This window comes from Seriola aureovittata, chromosome 7 (assembly GCF_021018895.1).
Source record: "Seriola aureovittata isolate HTS-2021-v1 ecotype China chromosome 7, ASM2101889v1, whole genome shotgun sequence".
In the NCBI taxonomy this organism is placed as follows: domain Eukaryota; kingdom Metazoa; phylum Chordata; class Actinopteri; order Carangiformes; family Carangidae; genus Seriola; species Seriola aureovittata.
This window is the reverse complement of record NC_079370.1, coordinates 8,354,297-8,372,233: the sequence shown is the minus strand read 5'-3', so window position 1 is coordinate 8,372,233 and position 17,937 is coordinate 8,354,297. Positions and strand designations below refer to the sequence as shown.

Genomic DNA, 17,937 nt, shown 5'->3' with positions numbered 1-17,937 from the left:
ACACTCTTCAGACTTACCAATGATGTTTTAGGATCTCCAGATTTGTGAATTTGTGAATTATTGGCGCTTAAACACAGGATGGCAGTGTCATCCAAAAATCTAGATATGTAGTTACTTGCTGTGCAGCTGCTGCACTTCTTTATGTGCACGATGAAGGAACCAGCGGCCCCCAGGGGTCCGTGTTTAAATTCATGGTCATACAGGGTCTTGACTTTTCCTTTTTGTCCAAGTTGGACAGCGCAACAGAAATCAGCTGTAACCCTAAATAGGTAAATAGGTTTACCTCCACTTGCTGCATTATTTTGGGGAGGAAATAAGTCTGCTAAGTGGTATTTAAAATTAGCAGTTGGAGACTGATCATATGGTTCTCGAGATGTTTATTCAGTGGGTGCACAGTGCTGCAGTTCACTGTGCGAACTGATGCAGGTTAAGTTGCTTGCTTCTTGTGACCTTTCCCGTAAATGTTAAGTGGAGAAAACTGCAATGATTGTTGTGGAGTGTCATTTCAAACAAATTGCTCTAATATGTAAGAGAAATTGCAATGAAAGACGCATCAAGGCGGGCATCAAAGAAATCAGTGTCTCTTTAATTTACAATCTCTAAGAAAAGAAAAAACAGTAACAACACCTACTTTTTAAAAAAAGCATTATTTCCTAAGCAGGTAATCTTTAAACAGTTAAACATGAATCTCAGTCTGTAGGCCTGTGTTACAAATAAGACCAGTGCACCCACAGCAAGGCACATATTGTGTAATTCAGATGTATTGACAGTTAGCCAAACAGAAATAAATTTAATCCTAAACTTCAACAAAAAACACAGGCACTGAGAGAACATTCTTATTGTAGGATTAGACATAATCCTTGTCATATAAACTGCCCTGTACTTCTGTTACAGACTATACACTAAACAACTGCTCGTTTTGAACCTGTTAAATGTTGACACGGTTGCACACAATTTACATGAACTGGCTAAACATCATTGGCTGGAGAAAAGCTTGCAATCTGCAAACAAAAATCACATAAACATCTATTGTAATAAGAACACATTCTCCTTTACATTATAAAGTCATAATCCTGCCTAACAGGTACAAAAACTACAATGAATGTCTCTGGAGGAAAAAAAATATATAATCACTATCAGTATTATACATTGATTAGTGGTATCCAAGATCAAGCAAACAGCTACTGTGAAGAGTAGAAATCTGTGATAGTATAATGTTCCATGAACATGTTAAATGTTCAGGTAGTTAGCCTGATAACATTCTCCTACGCTGCCAGATATTGTTATAGATCTGTTGTACAATGACAGACTACAGAAAGTAACCTTTGACCCTGTACAGTTTGGTCCCATTGTCAGATCAGGGTCATTTGTAGAGTGCTGAATTGGCTAAACAGTGATGTGTTTTTTATGTCAACATGAACTACAGTGTATTTATTGCTGTCATTTTACTCCAGGCAAGACACAGTTCAAAACAACATGCCTGCTTCTTTTTTCTACGCTCATGGTTAGGGAATTAAGGTAGATTTCAATGCATATAGCAGTACCATAATTCACCTCGTAGGCTATTCAGAAAACATTTCTTCATTTTCACAAGTATAAGGCACAAGCTGATTTGATCTACAATGTAATTTTGTCTTGCTACTTCAAAATACAAGAGCAATTCAGTATTTATTAATTAACCCAAGTGAGAAAAGTGTAAATATTACTAAAATGCTGAACAGAAGAATTCACTATAAAAAGCAAAGAAACATTTAACACAAACTCGTGAGTTGTCATGAGACACAGCATTTCACCCTTAAACAGTGCTTCTACTAGTAACAAGCTGTATCCTGATGTAGTAACTGGTTGTGTCCAGTCAAAGTGAAATTAAAGCTTAAAAGTTTTCCTAGCAATAGACCCATAAAACATTTTAATCTGCATTTATTGATCCATTGTGATGGATAAAAATTACTGAGTCAGTTCCCATAACAACACAGAAAACAATTAAGATTTTCAGCAGACTGCTTCAACGCTCAAGTTTCTCCCACTTTATGGTCCTGTTCTGCCTCCTCTTCCTGTGCACCACCTTGCTCCCCATTGACCTGGAACTTGTCATGGGCCCATCGGGTGCTATTGGTGTTAGAGGCCCCGGTGGCTTTGCGGATGATGAATCGTGCCCTTCCACGCGAGAAGCTTCCCCGCCCTCGCCCTCGATTGTCCATCCACTTGCACTCTGCCTCCCCGTCTCTGTCGTCATGCTGGGAGGAAGCAAGGGGAAAGGAAAGAGGGGTTGTCAAGACAACTGTACAACAACCTGAGCTAGATTAGTCTAAGTTTCAACCAAGTGTGTGAATTTAAAGAGATAAGAGGCATGAAAGGGCAAGAGATTGACCCTACCAAGTAGTATTGTTTACTCTTGGGAGTGTACTCTGGGTCCCAGTCTTCACTTTTTGGATGTCCTGCCATGTTCATGGGGTTACTAAGTGAACTGTTTCCCTGATAGTTGCCTCTGTTCCAGCCCCTCCCACGAATTCGTACTTGCTTTAATTAGAGGAAAAGAAAAGCAGCTGAATAGAAGAGAAATCACTGACAGAACTATCCATAAAAGTCAAGTGTACAGTATAACTTGATGCAGTTATTCCTCCAATCTTTGCTCCTTAAAGAGGATCATATCTCCTTAAAACACAACCTACCCAACAAAGTTTGTTAAACTTACAAATCCTCCACGTGGCCTTCCTCTTTCAGGCCCTGGTAACTCCTTCTGACCCAGTCTTGCCCTATCAAAGCCTTCATCTTTGGAATCAGACTTATCCTGGGGCAAATCTCCTTCTTGTTGGGACTTGGAGGATGAGGAAGACGAGGACGAACTTGAGCGAGAGCGCTTCTTCTTATTTTTCCTTAAAGCAGAAATGGTACATGCAAACATCCTTCATGCCCAGCTGTTTATAGTGCAGGGTATATGAACAACAATATTAAGCATATTTGTAGTATAGGGTGGTTAGACATACTTTGATTTCTTGTGGCTTTTGGAGGACTTTTCTGCAGACCTCTCTCTACTAGAATCTGGGGAATCCCCTGTATCTCTTCCCCGTTCCTGATTATAATCTCTTTCATGGGTGGAATATTTTTTACGGCGCTCAATATCCAAACGAAGGTCCATTGGGTCACCCTTTATTTTTTCCCCGCCGTCCTGGGCAAACCAAAACAGAACACAACGTAGTGGACAGACTTTGCATTAGCATGAAGATGCTATCATTCTGCTCTCAGCCAAGCTGGTCTGTAAACTAAATAGTGGAAAAAGGGGATGAACCCGTGTAACAGCCAGCTGGCATGAATAAAACCAAGTCATTCAGGAGTAAATTTTCCAGTGCACTTAAAGGGCCAGACCAGTAGTTTTGCATGTTTTTGGGATTACCTAATTTCAACCATTTTCCAAAGCATATGTGTGTAGATTGACTTCATTTCTTCAAGGTGGCTACTTAAATATGGTATGAAAATCAACTTGCAAAGTCTTGGAATTTGCTTGAAAAAGGGCAACATATCACAGTCAGCTTTATTTTATTTGTGTCAAAGTGATGTTACTGCATGGTCAGCCATCAGAAGGTTGTGTTTTTAAAAACCCCCTCACTGGTGCATTGAAGTGGGACATGCCAGACTTGAAGAATCCACTACTCAACAGCAACAAACGGCACCAATGTCATTCGTTGCTCGTTTGTTTTCCACATTTAACATGACTTCCAATAACAAGGTGCGTTTGCAAGTGGATTCAAAACAGTCTCCGATTACTCCCTGAGATGTGTTTTCTATTTCAAACAAGTTTTAAGTCATTGTCAGTTGATTATCATACCATACTGATGCCATGAACTGACACTAAAAGTTTCTGGGAAACCAATCTAAAGACTTTGAGGTATGCTGTTGGTGTATATGAATGCTATAGGGTATTTGGCTGTACATGCAAAACCACCTCTATCTTTAGCAGCAGTGAAGAAAAAAAGAGAAAAAAGATACGATCATTCAATAATTTGAGTTTACTCAATTTAACTGTTTCTTTTTTTAGTAGTGTTTACACTTCATGTTTACAAATTGTTGGCCATATATGTCCATGCGCATCAATTAAAAAAAACTGATGGTCTAGTCAAAAAGTTTAGCATGTCAAATATGAGCACAGGTGCATGTAGTGCTTGCTGTTGGTTATTTCCGTTCCTTATTTTTTTAAAGAATACTTACGAAGACAATTGCTTAGAGTCCTTTGAACAGCTTTGGCACAGTGGCTTCCATTTCTGACCTTATTTGATTCATTAGCCTTGGTCAGGCTTGTGCCAACAGTATAACTCACTCAATTCACCATGGGTGAAGGCGATATAACAAACAACAAAGTCAAAGTGCCTTATTTCGCATGTGCATTTCTTAGACTTTGAGCATCTCCCTTCAAGGAAAGCCACAGGCTTTAAGAGAGTGCAGTCTAAAGGCATCAGGCTTGCTCATTTGTTTGCTGTTGTTTGTTTTTCCAACATACTTCATACTGCAAAATGTTCAGTCACCTTGTAAGTGCCATCCTCTGAGCTTTTCATCGCCTCAAAAAGTTGAGAGTGTTTCTTAAAAGCACTCGTTGACACATCAATTCTTCTGTGGAAAAGAAACACAGTTAAAACAGACAATTAAATGCACATAGTAACGGGAACCACACCACAGCACAGCTACCAAAACATCAAAACTGTGAGACTACACTGAACTGCGAGGACAACACAAAACAGAAAAAAGAAAAAGAAAAACGGGTGGGAAAATAAAACTGACCTCCACCGAGCATGAGAACAAATAAGCCAAGATAGTCTGTTGATTTTCAGGTAGGAAAGGTGAGAGGAATACCTGAAAGCTGTTAAAAGAGGAGGTGAAGCCACAGCACACTGAAGGTGAGAGGGTCACTCAATAGGCGACTCTACCTGTGTATCTCTGGGCTTTTTCTTGGCTTCATCATTTCCTTCTCTGCAGCGCGTCTTTGGTACATGGTGAATCGTTCGTTAAGAGTCATGCCAGAAGATGGAAAGTGCTGAGCTGTCAGGGTAAACAATAAGAAATAAAGGCTATGGTAAATCCAGATTTATTTATTTATTAGATCATTATGGTTAATGTTGCAAATCAATGGTTTTATGGCAATATTGGATTTTTATACAATTTTTGCATCAATGTCATGAAATGTACCCTGATTTGTCAAGTATTTCATTCATTGGATTAACCAAAGACGGACATACCTCATGTTCATTGAGTCCATTAACAGTTTCCTAATTGTGATGTAGTTTGTCACTGATTTGAAAGTTAAAGATGAGCCTATGCTGAGTAACCTCCATGGCCAAAGTAAATACAATATGGTGTGTCATTCTTAAAAACGGATGCTTTCCTTCGTCACTGAAGAACCTGTGTCATTTTAAATGAATCTGTGTTGGGAATAATAGGTCAAGACATGTCTTAGACACAGTTCGGGACTCACCTTTAATGTGGTGAACGATGGTGACAATATGTTGAGCAAACAGCTCAGAGGGACTCCTGGGTAACTGAGCAGCCTGTTGAACATGTTGAAAGATGGAGCGAAACTGCTGATCCTTTTTTGAGGACTGCACAAGATCCTGAGACAACTGTCGCTCCTCAGCTAAAATATCAGAAGAGCTGAAAATGACAAAAAAAAAGAATTACGACGATACATACGACAGCTTTTTTGTCTGTGCCTCTTCTTTATATATATATAAAATAGGCTAAAAACAAAACACAGGTAAAGCTTTGCAGTAAATGCATTGTTTTTCTTTTTCATAAGAAATCAGTATATCATCAGTTTACAACAGAAGTGCAGCTACTATTGCAAAGTCTACAGCAGGGTGCACAGGTCTGACCTCTGGCTCACTGAGGAAAGACCCCATATGGGACAAGAAACTATAGTTTGATGCTCACCTCATCAAGCTATCTCCAAGGAAATCCATTCTGACATTAAATTTAGCTTCCTGTTTTCTTGTGGACATGAGAGGTGAGTCCTCTCCCCTGACCATAAACATCTCTCTGTCAGAGTTCCTCCTCGGTGGTGGTGTTGGAGATGGGATAGAGGGAGATTTTGCCATCTTCCTGGCTTTACAACTCGTGTCTGGGGAGAGTTCCTCAAATTTTCCTGCTAACTCCCTCTTGGCGAGGGCGGCGGCAATGGCTGCTGCTTTATCGTGCTTCCGACTGAGATATATCTCCTCTGCCATGGCGTCGAGGTCACTGTTAGCTATCTGTGAATGGGCCGCATTCTGCCATTTGCCAAAACACTCTTCGAACAGTTCACGGGCTGAGTGAGTGACCTTGCTCTTTGGCTTAGAGGAGTCATCCCCATTGTGCCAGTCTTTGTGACATGGCTTTGAATGAGGCTTGATGATCACCTCCTCCTCTTCCTCTTCCAGAAAAGGAGAAGCTTTCAAAAAGCTGTTCAGAGACACTTCACTGTCAGCGTCGTCTTTGTACTTCCTCGACACTGAATCAGCGTTAGCTGCTGATGCTTTGCCATTTACTTTCCCCTGTTCCATATCCACATCATTTGCCTCTGTGTTCTTGCCATTTTCCCAAGCAGATGTAGCTTTTTTATTTTGCTCCTCGAGAAACCTAAACAACAACAAACAGATAAATAATTGCATCTAGCTGGACATGCTACTTGAGAAACTGCATAATGTAAATTTACAGAAAACCAAATGGTAGGGTCTTCACAAATTAAAACAGGGAAATCGGTCAGACAAGTCTTCTATCTATGAAAATAAAGACATAAAGCCTCAATGAATTTCAATGAAAAACAATGCTGTTTGACAAATCAAATATTTTGAAAATCCCTCTAAATCTCTGAATTTTATTTTAGTCTGCTGTGACAACCACACTTGACTACCCAAAGCTTGGAATGCCATGGGAACAACAAGACACAAGTTATTGTGTGATCTAAAAAAAAAAGGCATGTGAAAGCATTTTAACAACCAAACAAGGATTCATAATATGGTATGTGTATATCTATAAAGCTTGCATAGTTTGCTAAAACAATGTCAGAATTAATTTGAGAAGAAAAGTAAAATCAGCCTTACTTTCTGAAGGCAATAGAGATTGCTGTTTTATCTCCATCCAGGTATTCCTCATTGGAGAAGAAGTCAAAGCTGGAAAGCATTGGGTTTAGACCTTCACGTGAGGGTTTTTTCATGGAGGATGAACTACACACCATCTGCCAGGAGGGGGCGCCATTGCCGGTGTCATTTGTGCTTTTAGGGGAGGAACCAGACTGTTTAGTAGATTGGCTGCTCTGACCAGAGTTTACCAGAGGACTGGTTCTCTTTGGACTGCTGTTGCAGTCTGTCAGGGCCTGCCAGTTCCCCTCAGTTTTCCCATTGCCTGTGCCGTCTTTGGCATCTTCTGCCAACACCCCGACAGGCTCTACTGGATCCCCATCTCCCCCTCCTCCCTTTTGGACCTCCTTTGAGGCCGAGTGCTCCTCTGTCACATCTTTAGAGTTCTGATTAGCCAGCAGTAAGGATGGCCTGCATTTGGGAGAGGACGAGTGCGAGGAGGAGGAAGAATGCTGAGAGTGTCTAGATAATGGCGAGGAGGATCGGTCAGAGTGCTGAGTGTGACTTTGAGGGGGGCTCCCTGAGCGTTTCTGGAGGTTGTGCGATCGTCCACGCGGATGGTTTTGATGCTGCTGCTGTTGCTGCTGCTGTTGTTGTTGTTGTTGCTGCTTTTGAGGGTACTGCTTGTAATTCTTCCAGTTGGGGCGGAAGTTGTTATTGTTATAGCCGCCGCCGCCGCCACCCCCACCACCACGCTGGTACCGTCCACGTGGGAAGTAGCCCCGACCTCGGCCCCTGAAGTTGTATGGTCTCCGGAAGCCGCGGTGGTAGCCCCGAAACTCTCGGTTGTTGTGGTATCCTCTCGGATATTTCTTCTCCCGGTTATAAGATGGAGAATGAGATCTTGACCGTGACCGAGACCTAGAGCTACGAAAAGGTTAAGGAGAGAAAGAAAGCACATAACTCCTTTCTGGAAAGAGACAGATGTAACACATGCTGAGTTTTTTCTGGTTTCTAGCCCCAAAAATAGAAAACTCCACAGAGATGTTATGTAATGCAACACTACCACAAACTATAAACCACAGCCTAAAATGAAGTTAAGTTCTGATACAGTTTCAACAAAAGACAGACACACATGCAGACACACTCTGTGTACACACTTTGATATCAAAGTGTATTTTTCTGTTGACCAGTGTTAAAAAAAAAAAGCCATTAAATGTAATATGCATCTACTTTTATTCAATGTTGTAAGACAGCAAGACACACAATTCCCTTTAGGCACATGCTTAATGATTTCATCTGATCATTTAGCTCACTGACATACACAACAACAGGTCAACCCGGTCAGTATATAAATGCTTTGATTTTTTGCTATTCTTAAAATAAATATGAGAATATTAGGTACAGTGTAGTGCACTGAATGACATGATGGCTGAACACACAGGAAACTACAGGAACTCAGACTTTATGAATTTATGAATCTTTGGTGTAGGAAAACAACAACGATGACAACTTACAATACTGTTTGTTCACAAACAAACAATGATGAATACCACTTGTACAGTATAATACCACTTTAAACCAGTCTGTTCGATTTTCTTAAAACAGATGTTGCGCATGTAACAAGCAAGGTGGATACATACGAATTACAAAACCATAAAACACATTCTGACATAACTGCAGCTGCAGATAGCTGATATAGAACAGTTTGAATTGCCAAAACATGTCGGTATATAACATGTGGGCTTCCATGTTGAGAGAAGCAAACAAAAGAGCGGTGCACGGAGAAAAGCTGAGATTTCACAGCGTGGAGCTGAGCCAGGCTGCAGGTTCAGACAAGTCCACATGGTGGCTCTGCTGCGCTTCTCATTTGAAAATAATAATGCCTCGTTTTTTACTCAACCCTGAACACTTTAACACAGCCCTGCGAATATAACCGCAATACAGGATGTTCTCTACTTCAGATTAATAATTTTATCAGCCAAACTTTTATGTTTAAACCTAACCACATTTCTACACAACAGTCACAACTTTCTACTGCGTTCTAAGAGATAATGAATCTACATGTTGTATCACTTTTGTTTTCAACAAACTACATCTTCAACAACTTTTCTACAATTGTCGATAAAGAAAAAGTGACTGCTCAGTCAGTTTCCCGTTGAAATGTTACTATAATGAAGATTTCCTAAAGCATGTTAATGACTGACAACATATTGCAGCACTATATTTCTAAACTGACAGAGCCAAGCAGTGCAGCGCTACATGCAAACACATTATAAAGCCATAGTAAAAAGGCTGAAAAAGCACATAACTCACCTAGTGTGTTTTTTCATTGGAATACAGAGTGATTAAAGAAGGCAGCGCACTGAGCAGCACTGCACACTCACAGTGCGAGCTACAGATACTGCAGCTCCTCTGGCCAGCTCTGGTGAAGCGGGGAGTCACATGGACCATATGAGGGGGGAAAAAAAATCTACGCAAATCCTTTGACTCTATGCTTGCCAGTTACAAGGGCTGTTCAACCAATGTAGGGAGGCTTTATAAAAAGATCTATTGGACCAAAATACAAATTTATGTAATATTCCAGCAAGATACAATATAGCTTCTCTTATTATATTTTACATAAGTCACTAAGGAAAGTCGCTACACTGTGTCCCATTTAAGCCCTGAGGTGTTAAAAGCAAGGGATGGTGACAGTGAGAGATGGTGAAGATTAAGCTCCAAACTGGAACTGGTTTCTCGGTTTTAGTTATCAGTCCTGTCAACATGTTGGGGATGTTTTCCCCAGGAGGTTGTAGGGGAATAAATCATTTCCGTGTGTGTGTGTGTGTGTGTGTGTGTGTGTGTGTTTCTTTCCTTGGGTGTTGGTATTTCTGTAAAACCTGTGCAAATGTGTGCATTCATGGTTTTACAGTTCCACAAGCCCATGTGCACGTTGTGCTCAGGAAGAGTTAACCATTAGATTCCTTCCATGTCTCTTCTTTATGCTAATTTTAATGTGAGCTGTGACGCTGCCAGGAAATGAGCTGCCCTGCCATGCCACAGTCATTCTGCCAGAAACAGCAGAGGCATCGGAGTGAAGCTTGGCCTTTTCTTCCAAGTGCACATCATAGCCAGCAGATCACCCCACAGCCAGGGCATTTTTGCTTAAGCAAAGCAAAAAAACACTTAGACTTGATAAAATATTTCCATATGCCACTGAGGTTGAAATATATACAAATGTGTTCCCATGTATTGCAAACAATATTACTGAATAATATTCTCTCAAGCTTCTGTTAAGTCACTAACCAGCAGCTGAACTCTTTCTCAAACTCCTCTAGACACAGAAGCTGAAGCCAGTCTTTGGGTCAGACCCAAATCCATTAATACGCTACACCAGCTTTTGTCCATTCATATGAGAACTAAACTCATGAAGTCGAGGACAAGAGAAAGTCTTGCAGATGGCAATCAACAGATACGCAGCTAACAGGAAAGGCTGATAACACAACACAGAGCTGCCTGTTGACATGCTCCCACTGTCAAAATAAATTACTTGCAAATACTTACTAAAAATAATAACTTCACAACACATCTTAACAGCACATTGTACTTTTAATTTACTACATAGAATTAGTGGGAAATATGCAGGAAAAATGGGATGATCAATGTTGATGTCCTTGCTTAACCTGGCGGCATTTTGTCTGTTGCACCTGCTGCTAGTTTCCAGTTATTCATGCTTCAGGAATTAGGTGGGTCAGTGCATTCTACGCTCATATATACTGCAACACAGTTTGCTCTAGACGAAGGCTCAGAACGGCAATAACAAAGCTAAATAAGGGTCGAAGGAAAACCAGGTTGCTCTTGTCCCCAAGGAAACAACACAGCAAAGAGATTTGTCAAACAGAATGCATGGTTCATAAAATGGACTCTACCTGTAACGACGCCTCCTGGACCGGGACCTGGAGCGACTTCTGGATCGCGAGGTGGAGCGGGATCTTGACCGGGACCTTGAGCGGCTCCGAGACCTTGAGGCTGATTTTGTTGATCTGGACATCACTGCAGCCAGCCCACCTCAAACTGTCACACAAAAGAGTTGTACGTCCGAGTTAGGATTTGGAAAATGTAAGAACCCAAACAGTACAAATAAAAAAAATAAATAAATAAAAAAAAAAAACAAATGGATAAAAAATAAAGGCCTTTTCAAATCACCTTTTCAAGCTGCACAGAATGGGTACTAACCATCTGCGCCAACAGCTGAATGAGCAATTAGCACAGTTGAAAAAAATGAATTTAAAGAAAGCAGAGATCCGTTAATCCGTTAAATAAAATATCCAACACCGATTAGCCATCTGAGATGCGCTTCAAAAGCCCAGTTGGTGCAAAAGCTGAGTGAAGAAACGGAGCAGCTGTGAAAAAGGAAGAAGGCAATTGAGAGTAGTGTAGGGCATCCAAACAGAACCAGTTTTATTTAGTCAGCGATCATTTGCATAGAGGGCAGTCTTACGTCAGTCATCTGACTTCTTAACTGTCGAGCCAACTATAAAATATTTAACACAAAGATACGCTTATCAGTAAGATATGCCAAACCTGTTCTAGAAGGTATACACCAAATATGATGGTGACAGAAATGCTTGTTCCCTTCACACTAAATAGCCAATACAGCTTTAGTGTTCAGTGCTATTGTTTTTCTAAGTTTCTTTGAATGACTCACCCATACATATACCATAAGTCTCTCCACCACCATCATTTTATGCTATATATGTGTCAAATAGATGAATACAGTCCTGCTAGTAAACAAATGTAGTGCGTATATGTCTCTACAGAAAATTTAACACCAGTCTCGTCCAGTATTTGCTTAGTTGTTGTTCCGCTTTCTCATTTGAGATTAAAAGTACTAGTTACTGTTAAACTCGCACCTAGCTGGTCCAAAGTTAAATACTTCAGCTCACCATCAGTCCACTCAGGTGATGGGAAAGTAGTTAATTTCCTCTGTAGCTAACTCACCATATTTGCTTGTGGTTAAAGATCCGCTGTGAATATGCTACAAGAGAATATGCTGCACTTTTAACTTCATGCTCAGTGCACACAGGTCTCAGATATACTTATAACTTCAAAGGATGTTTCCGCTCAACTCCTCCAGGGTTTCACTTGTACACTCTCAAAATTATTAATACAACTCTATAGTAGGAGCATCTAATTCTTCCCAAGGCTCACACGGCATTATCTGTGACATATGGTCCTCGTAGAACAGTAAATGCCAGGGATCAAATAATTGATCTTTCATTATGAGAGTCATCTTCAGAGACTTTAGAAGGAGGAAATTGCCGACTACACATGACGGGAGATTTCAAAACCAGTGCACGCTATCACATGGTGGTCCTTGTGTGTATCCTTGCTACTATTTTGGAGAGTATTGAAATGGATCCCCCCCCCCCCCCCCTCCTCTTCATGCTCGGTGAACTTCGCACTCTCCTCATTCCTGGCAGCTTGTTGTTTTTGGCTTTCAGATAATAATTTCCTGAAGGTCCAGCCTCAACAAACCGTCAATTTAGCTTACTGTGCACATTGAAAAGTATGGCATTCAGATGTGCCCCTTTCCAGCATGTGGTAGCACATGTAAAGCAAATACATTGGGACAGTCTTCTTAATTTTGCTTTATATACAAGAGGAAGTTATCCTTGAAGGCAATTCAAGGGGCAAAATCCAACTGTAGTGAATTGTTCTGAGTTAGTTATAATAGCTGTATAAAAATGTTGAAAACCAGCACATCTGCGTTTCAGACATTTTCACATGGCTGAAAATAGTTTTCCCGAAACTTCTGAATGGGTGTCATCAGAAACTGTAAACAAAACGGCTACACACAGCTATGGTTCCCTAGCTGTTGAAACTACTGCATTATGCCTGCTTTATTAACTCAAACAACCTTATGTCTGTGTATGTGTATAAGGATCCCAAGCATTGTCTTTGCCTCCTGTACTCAGTATGAAAACTAGTGGGCAGAATTGAACAGTGGGCTCTGTTTCCATTGATAACCAGCTGCAGCTGCTGCTCCTCCACACTGTGTGGTCGGCAGCCTAATCACTGAGATTTCAGCCTCTCTCAAAAAGGCTGTGGCAAGCTCGGTCTTTAATCACTTGCTACTAGATTTCAGCACACCAGAACAGTTAATGACATGGGCGCACAAATGCAAACACACGTCTTTCTATACTTTTCTGGGACTTTTTATGTATTTATTTATTTTATTTTTTTAAAGATGACTAAACCGAGAGCAAAAAAAAAACACTTTGTCAATTGCCATCATCAACATATGTGTCAACAACTGAAATGCCATGCCATTGCACTTGTCAACTCTGTGCTAAATCCTTCACTTTATGGTGCAGGCACAAATAGCTGCACAGTAGCAAGACAAAACAATATTTTTCCTAGTTTAAAGTCTAACTTGACCCTTCTGGGCTTCACTCCCAGGTCACCATGTTATTGATTATCTCGTGCTTGGATCATCTGTTGTAAGATTTTGGGACAAACAGAATCATCACAGTATATTAGCTGGTATCTGAATGAACAACCTTTCTCACCTCATTTAAAACAAACAAAAAAAAAAAAAAAACATTAACAACATTCCAAACTAGAAAAACAGGTCTTGAACACATAACTGAAGTAACACTGGGTAGTGAATAGAAGTTCAGTACTGTGAATATGCACATGATTAAGAGTCCCCTTGGAGGAGGGAGCGACAGCTGTATAATCCTCATCAGCTGCTTACTTCATGTAACAGCAAAAGTAGCTCTGATCAACAATGGTCCAGCAACTTGATACATGGCTCAAAGCATAGGAGAAGAAACGGTCCACTCAATCAACCACCCCATCATTAGGGCTGGGATGCCACAGTGGCAGCTGGAATCACATTTGCTATCTATATGTGCCCCTGAGACTCCAAGCCCGCTATTTCAGAAAAGCCAAAGCAACTGTCATTGGCACAATCTTTGGTTATTGACATGTAAGTGAGACACTTTCGCATGCCGGGTCTGTTAATGGATAGCGAACCCACTGGCAGCGCTGTTTCAGACGAGATAAACTTTGCAGCTTCCTCCTTTTTGGTTGTTTAATGAAACAATAAATCTTCTTCTGACTAGCCTGCTTCACTCAGCTATGTATGAATGAGTATTAGCTGACTTGTTTGTCTTGAGGGAGCTACTCTAGACTGTTAGACAAACAGATGACCTCACGCATGAAATTTCATGCAACATTATTCTTTGCTAATCACCTACAATGACAGATGAACACCTTTCAGCTTGGCATTGAACTTGGCTGCAAGTTTAATGATAACATGATCCCAGTAGCACCTAACTTCCTGCCAGCTAAGGCAGTTCAGTATCACTCTATTCTCAACTGGGTAGTCTGTTTTGTTTGGAAAGACCTGTTCGGCTTTTTATCATTTAGTTCCAGTTGAAAATGTATTACACAAACAGTTGGCAACTTAAAAACTGTATGGTTTTCCCCCAACGCACATGAGGCTACTTCTGCCTGGAAAATGGCATACGGCAGAGTGACACTGAGGCATCCTCACACCGACATGCCTCTCATCTGTCTGTCATCACCACGGTTGTGGAACACAAGGGGGGGAACTCAGCAGTTAAAGGTCCTCTCTATTTTGGTCAGTTGGTAACAGCCTGGCAAATGATGAGTTATAGTTGTTTATTTTCAAAATGATTACAATTGATTTTGTGTTTCCCTGTGCCCATCTTGTAAGCATAAAGCTGGAGACACAGTTGGTGTGGCAGAGAGTGGTATGTTGTATAACCAGAGTACTTTCATTTCTGATGTGGCGGCACCAGTTTGTTTCACTGACTGAGGAGTTCCACACCCAGATGGTGCCAATAAAGTTGCACGCAAGCTGCACCATATTCATATATTTTGCCTATGAAGAACTTGCACAAATGTGATCTCCACCGACAGCAGCCTATGACACATACACATGGAGAGTTGATTAAGTGGTCATCTCTATATCCTCACAAAGAAAGTGGCACAGACAGTCAGAACAGAAGTGAATGTGTTGTACTGCCACTTCAGTACGTGCCAGCATATTTAAACTTGGGCACACCTTTTCATTGTGTGTGCACTTTATGTGCAGCTGGTGTTTGTTAAAGAGGATCAACCTCAACCAGGATCCATGTAGCCCAGCAGGAAATTGCAATTTTTTTCTTTTTTTCTTTATTTTTTGCATCACTGCATCCCAGAAATAGATTCACATTGAACCGCCAAAGCCAGTTATATGAGCATGTACAGGAAACTCATGACTAAGAGACGCTTCTTGTTGCTGTGTGTAACTTGTTGGGCTTAATTGTAGCTGTTTACTGTAGAGGGAGGGACAATTTAGTCAAACCTGCAATCTTGTCATGGGGCCAACCACTAAAAACAACAGTCCTACTACTGGTAAAATTAAACATCTCGTTTTACTGAGGTTCTCCTACAGTCCTCAGGTGGTCCGGTGATCTATTAAATCACATTCAAGATATAAATATTGACTAATAGTAGCCTATCTGCATAAGGCTGCTGAGCATCAAGCAAATTATTCAACCCTTACTTCACAGATATTTTCACTACAGCTGTTCAAATGACATCATTGGACTTAAAATGAAAGCATATCAGAGGCAGTGGGTCATGTTCTGGATGGGATGGACACTGCATCCCGCTGTTTCCATAATGATGTATAAATCAGGTTCAGAAAAATAAGTAATCTAACATTTAACATCAGAGAAGCATTCAGAACAATGGCTCCCTCAGAAGACCAAATACCCCTATATATGGTCTAACAATTTACTGACCAAATGCTGATATTTTTCCAGTCGGTATTTGTAACCAGGAACGGGATATCGCTGGATTTTCAGTGACATTTTGCCATGGATCAGAGACTGAGCTGCGTACGTTCCACACAACCGACTGTAAGCTTCATTTTCCATACTGCTGCCATTATGTCATAAACATATAATCTTTCGCGCAAATTATTGCCCAAAGAATAAAGAGAAAATGAATAAGACTAAGCCACTTACCGGTCAGCGTTGTCGTTCAGTTCTGTCGCGTCACATTCAGGCACCACGGCGTAAATCTGCAGAAATGACTTAAAGACAGTTTCTCCCTGGTCTTGTCTGTGTGTCTGTGCTCTTGTGCCCAACTTGTGTCAAGTGAGTGTGTGTGTATATGTGTGTGTGCGTGTTAGCGTGTGTCGGCTGAAGTCTGCGGTGTTGAGAGAGAGGGGGTGTGACCGCTCCGTGTGGTTCAGAGGTTCATATTTCCTTTCCGCCTTCGCCGTCTGTCAAAACACCGTCTTTAAATGAATGAATGAGCTCTGTAACCGTGCATTAGAAATATAGGAGGCTAACCGTGCCCTGTGTCCCTGTAATAACATCATTCTGTCATGGAAGCCCAATAATCCCTGGCGAAAAGTCACTGTAGTAACCTTATTCCTACAGGGAGCAGCTACTGTGTCTGTGGTGCACAGTGGCGTTTAGTGACGTGTATTATAGTGGGAATATATATAATAATATGATGCCTGCAATGTTGAATTTGTTGACACCGTGATAGAGATGCATGGACTAGACTGTAGTCTATATTTAATGCAGTTCAGTGCAAGACCACCTTTATTACTTTTTTTTGTTATAAACATGTAATTGAATTTCCATCAGTGTGAACAAAAATTTAACATTATTAACTCTATAAAAGTAGAATTTCTATTGGTTGAATTGCAATAGATTGTATAGGTGTGCCTAATAAAGTGGCCCCTGGGTTTATATTTCAGCAGGAATTGTACCTTTCATGTTATATATGACATATATGTCCCTAGAGTGATGTTGCCACATATGTCACTTATATAATTGTCACATATATACATCCTCTGGATATATGAAGACACAAATTTATAACATCTATGAAATACCCATAGTTAAACTTATACATATGATGAAGTTTTATATGGTATAACAAGTTGAGATCATATATGTTAATGATATATATTTAATTTGTGCACGTTAATTAAAAGAACACACATGTTGTTTTTCCTATTCATTTTAAACATGTCTATCTTCCTATTCTGGCAAAGTGGTGTCGGACATTTGGATCCCACTGTTTATAATATCAACATATATTGACTGGCTTTGGGATGAATATATATAATTATGTAACATATGTCTACAATATAAGCAAACGTACATCTTTGTATGGGTTTAATAGGTTCCATACATAATTTATATATACTGTATGTTATATGAAATATATATATGAAAATTCAATACATGTACATATATAAAATTTGCTTATGGGTCCACAGCATGTAGGCCTATTATTTGTATAGTCATAGTTAGTAGATTCTTGCAGATGAATTAGATCCATCTACTTGCTTTTCCCGAGCTTTCAACTGCAATCTCACAGTCTTCAGAGGCTCAAGAGTGAATGGAGTGGAACGAACTTCACAGATGAGATCCATTTCACTCCATACTTATTGTACTTGTGCAATAGTGGTCATTCCTGCAAATGCATTTTATAGTTATCCTAAAGAACCACTGAAGCTAAAAAAACAAACTCTTAATCAGTTGAACCAAGTTTCATGTCATTTGTTTTGAGGACAGAGGCATTACACAGTCTAAAATATGAAATATTTGAGCCTTCCGATGGGCCTAACAAGTACAGTGTTACCAAATAACATGGCGGGTGATTGTTTGTCTGTTCTGAAATCAGCTGAGCCGAACATAATCCTATTGTGAGTGTGCTTACTCAATGAAGTTTTATTCAAACAGATGAAAGTAAAAAAGGCTGACTGGCAATAAAAACAAAACGACTAATGGATTGCAGTTGTATTCCTTACTAAGCCACAGAAAACACTAGATCCATTCAGCTCTCTAAATACTTAGGAGTTACAAGT

At 40.3% G+C, this 17,937-nt stretch overlaps 1 protein-coding gene across 5 annotated transcripts; it reads right to left on the bottom strand.

The window, feature by feature from the left end:
- Positions 1-565: 565 nt before the first annotated feature.
- thrap3a (thyroid hormone receptor associated protein 3a) lies at positions 566-16,373 on the bottom strand. 5 transcript variants are annotated; one of them, XM_056380988.1, is made up of 11 exons: positions 16,073-16,352; positions 10,955-11,099; positions 7,068-7,970; positions 5,920-6,603; positions 5,465-5,640; positions 4,920-5,031; positions 4,521-4,602; positions 2,988-3,169; positions 2,696-2,876; positions 2,377-2,520; positions 566-2,237 (listed from the first exon to the last, which is right to left on the bottom strand). In XM_056380988.1, exons 2-11 carry the CDS (start codon positions 11,074-11,076, stop codon positions 2,013-2,015), a joined length of 2,811 nt encoding a protein of 936 aa, XP_056236963.1. In that variant the 5' UTR covers positions 11,077-11,099; positions 16,073-16,352; the 3' UTR covers positions 566-2,012. The 5 variants fall into 5 exon arrangements, with proteins under 5 accessions (XP_056236963.1, XP_056236961.1, XP_056236962.1 ...); XM_056380986.1 differs by having other exon boundaries at positions 4,521-4,605; positions 16,073-16,350; XM_056380987.1 differs by lacking the exon at positions 16,073-16,352 and adding an exon at positions 11,232-11,471 and having other exon boundaries at positions 4,521-4,605.
- Between the last annotated feature and the right edge of the window lie 1,564 nt (positions 16,374-17,937).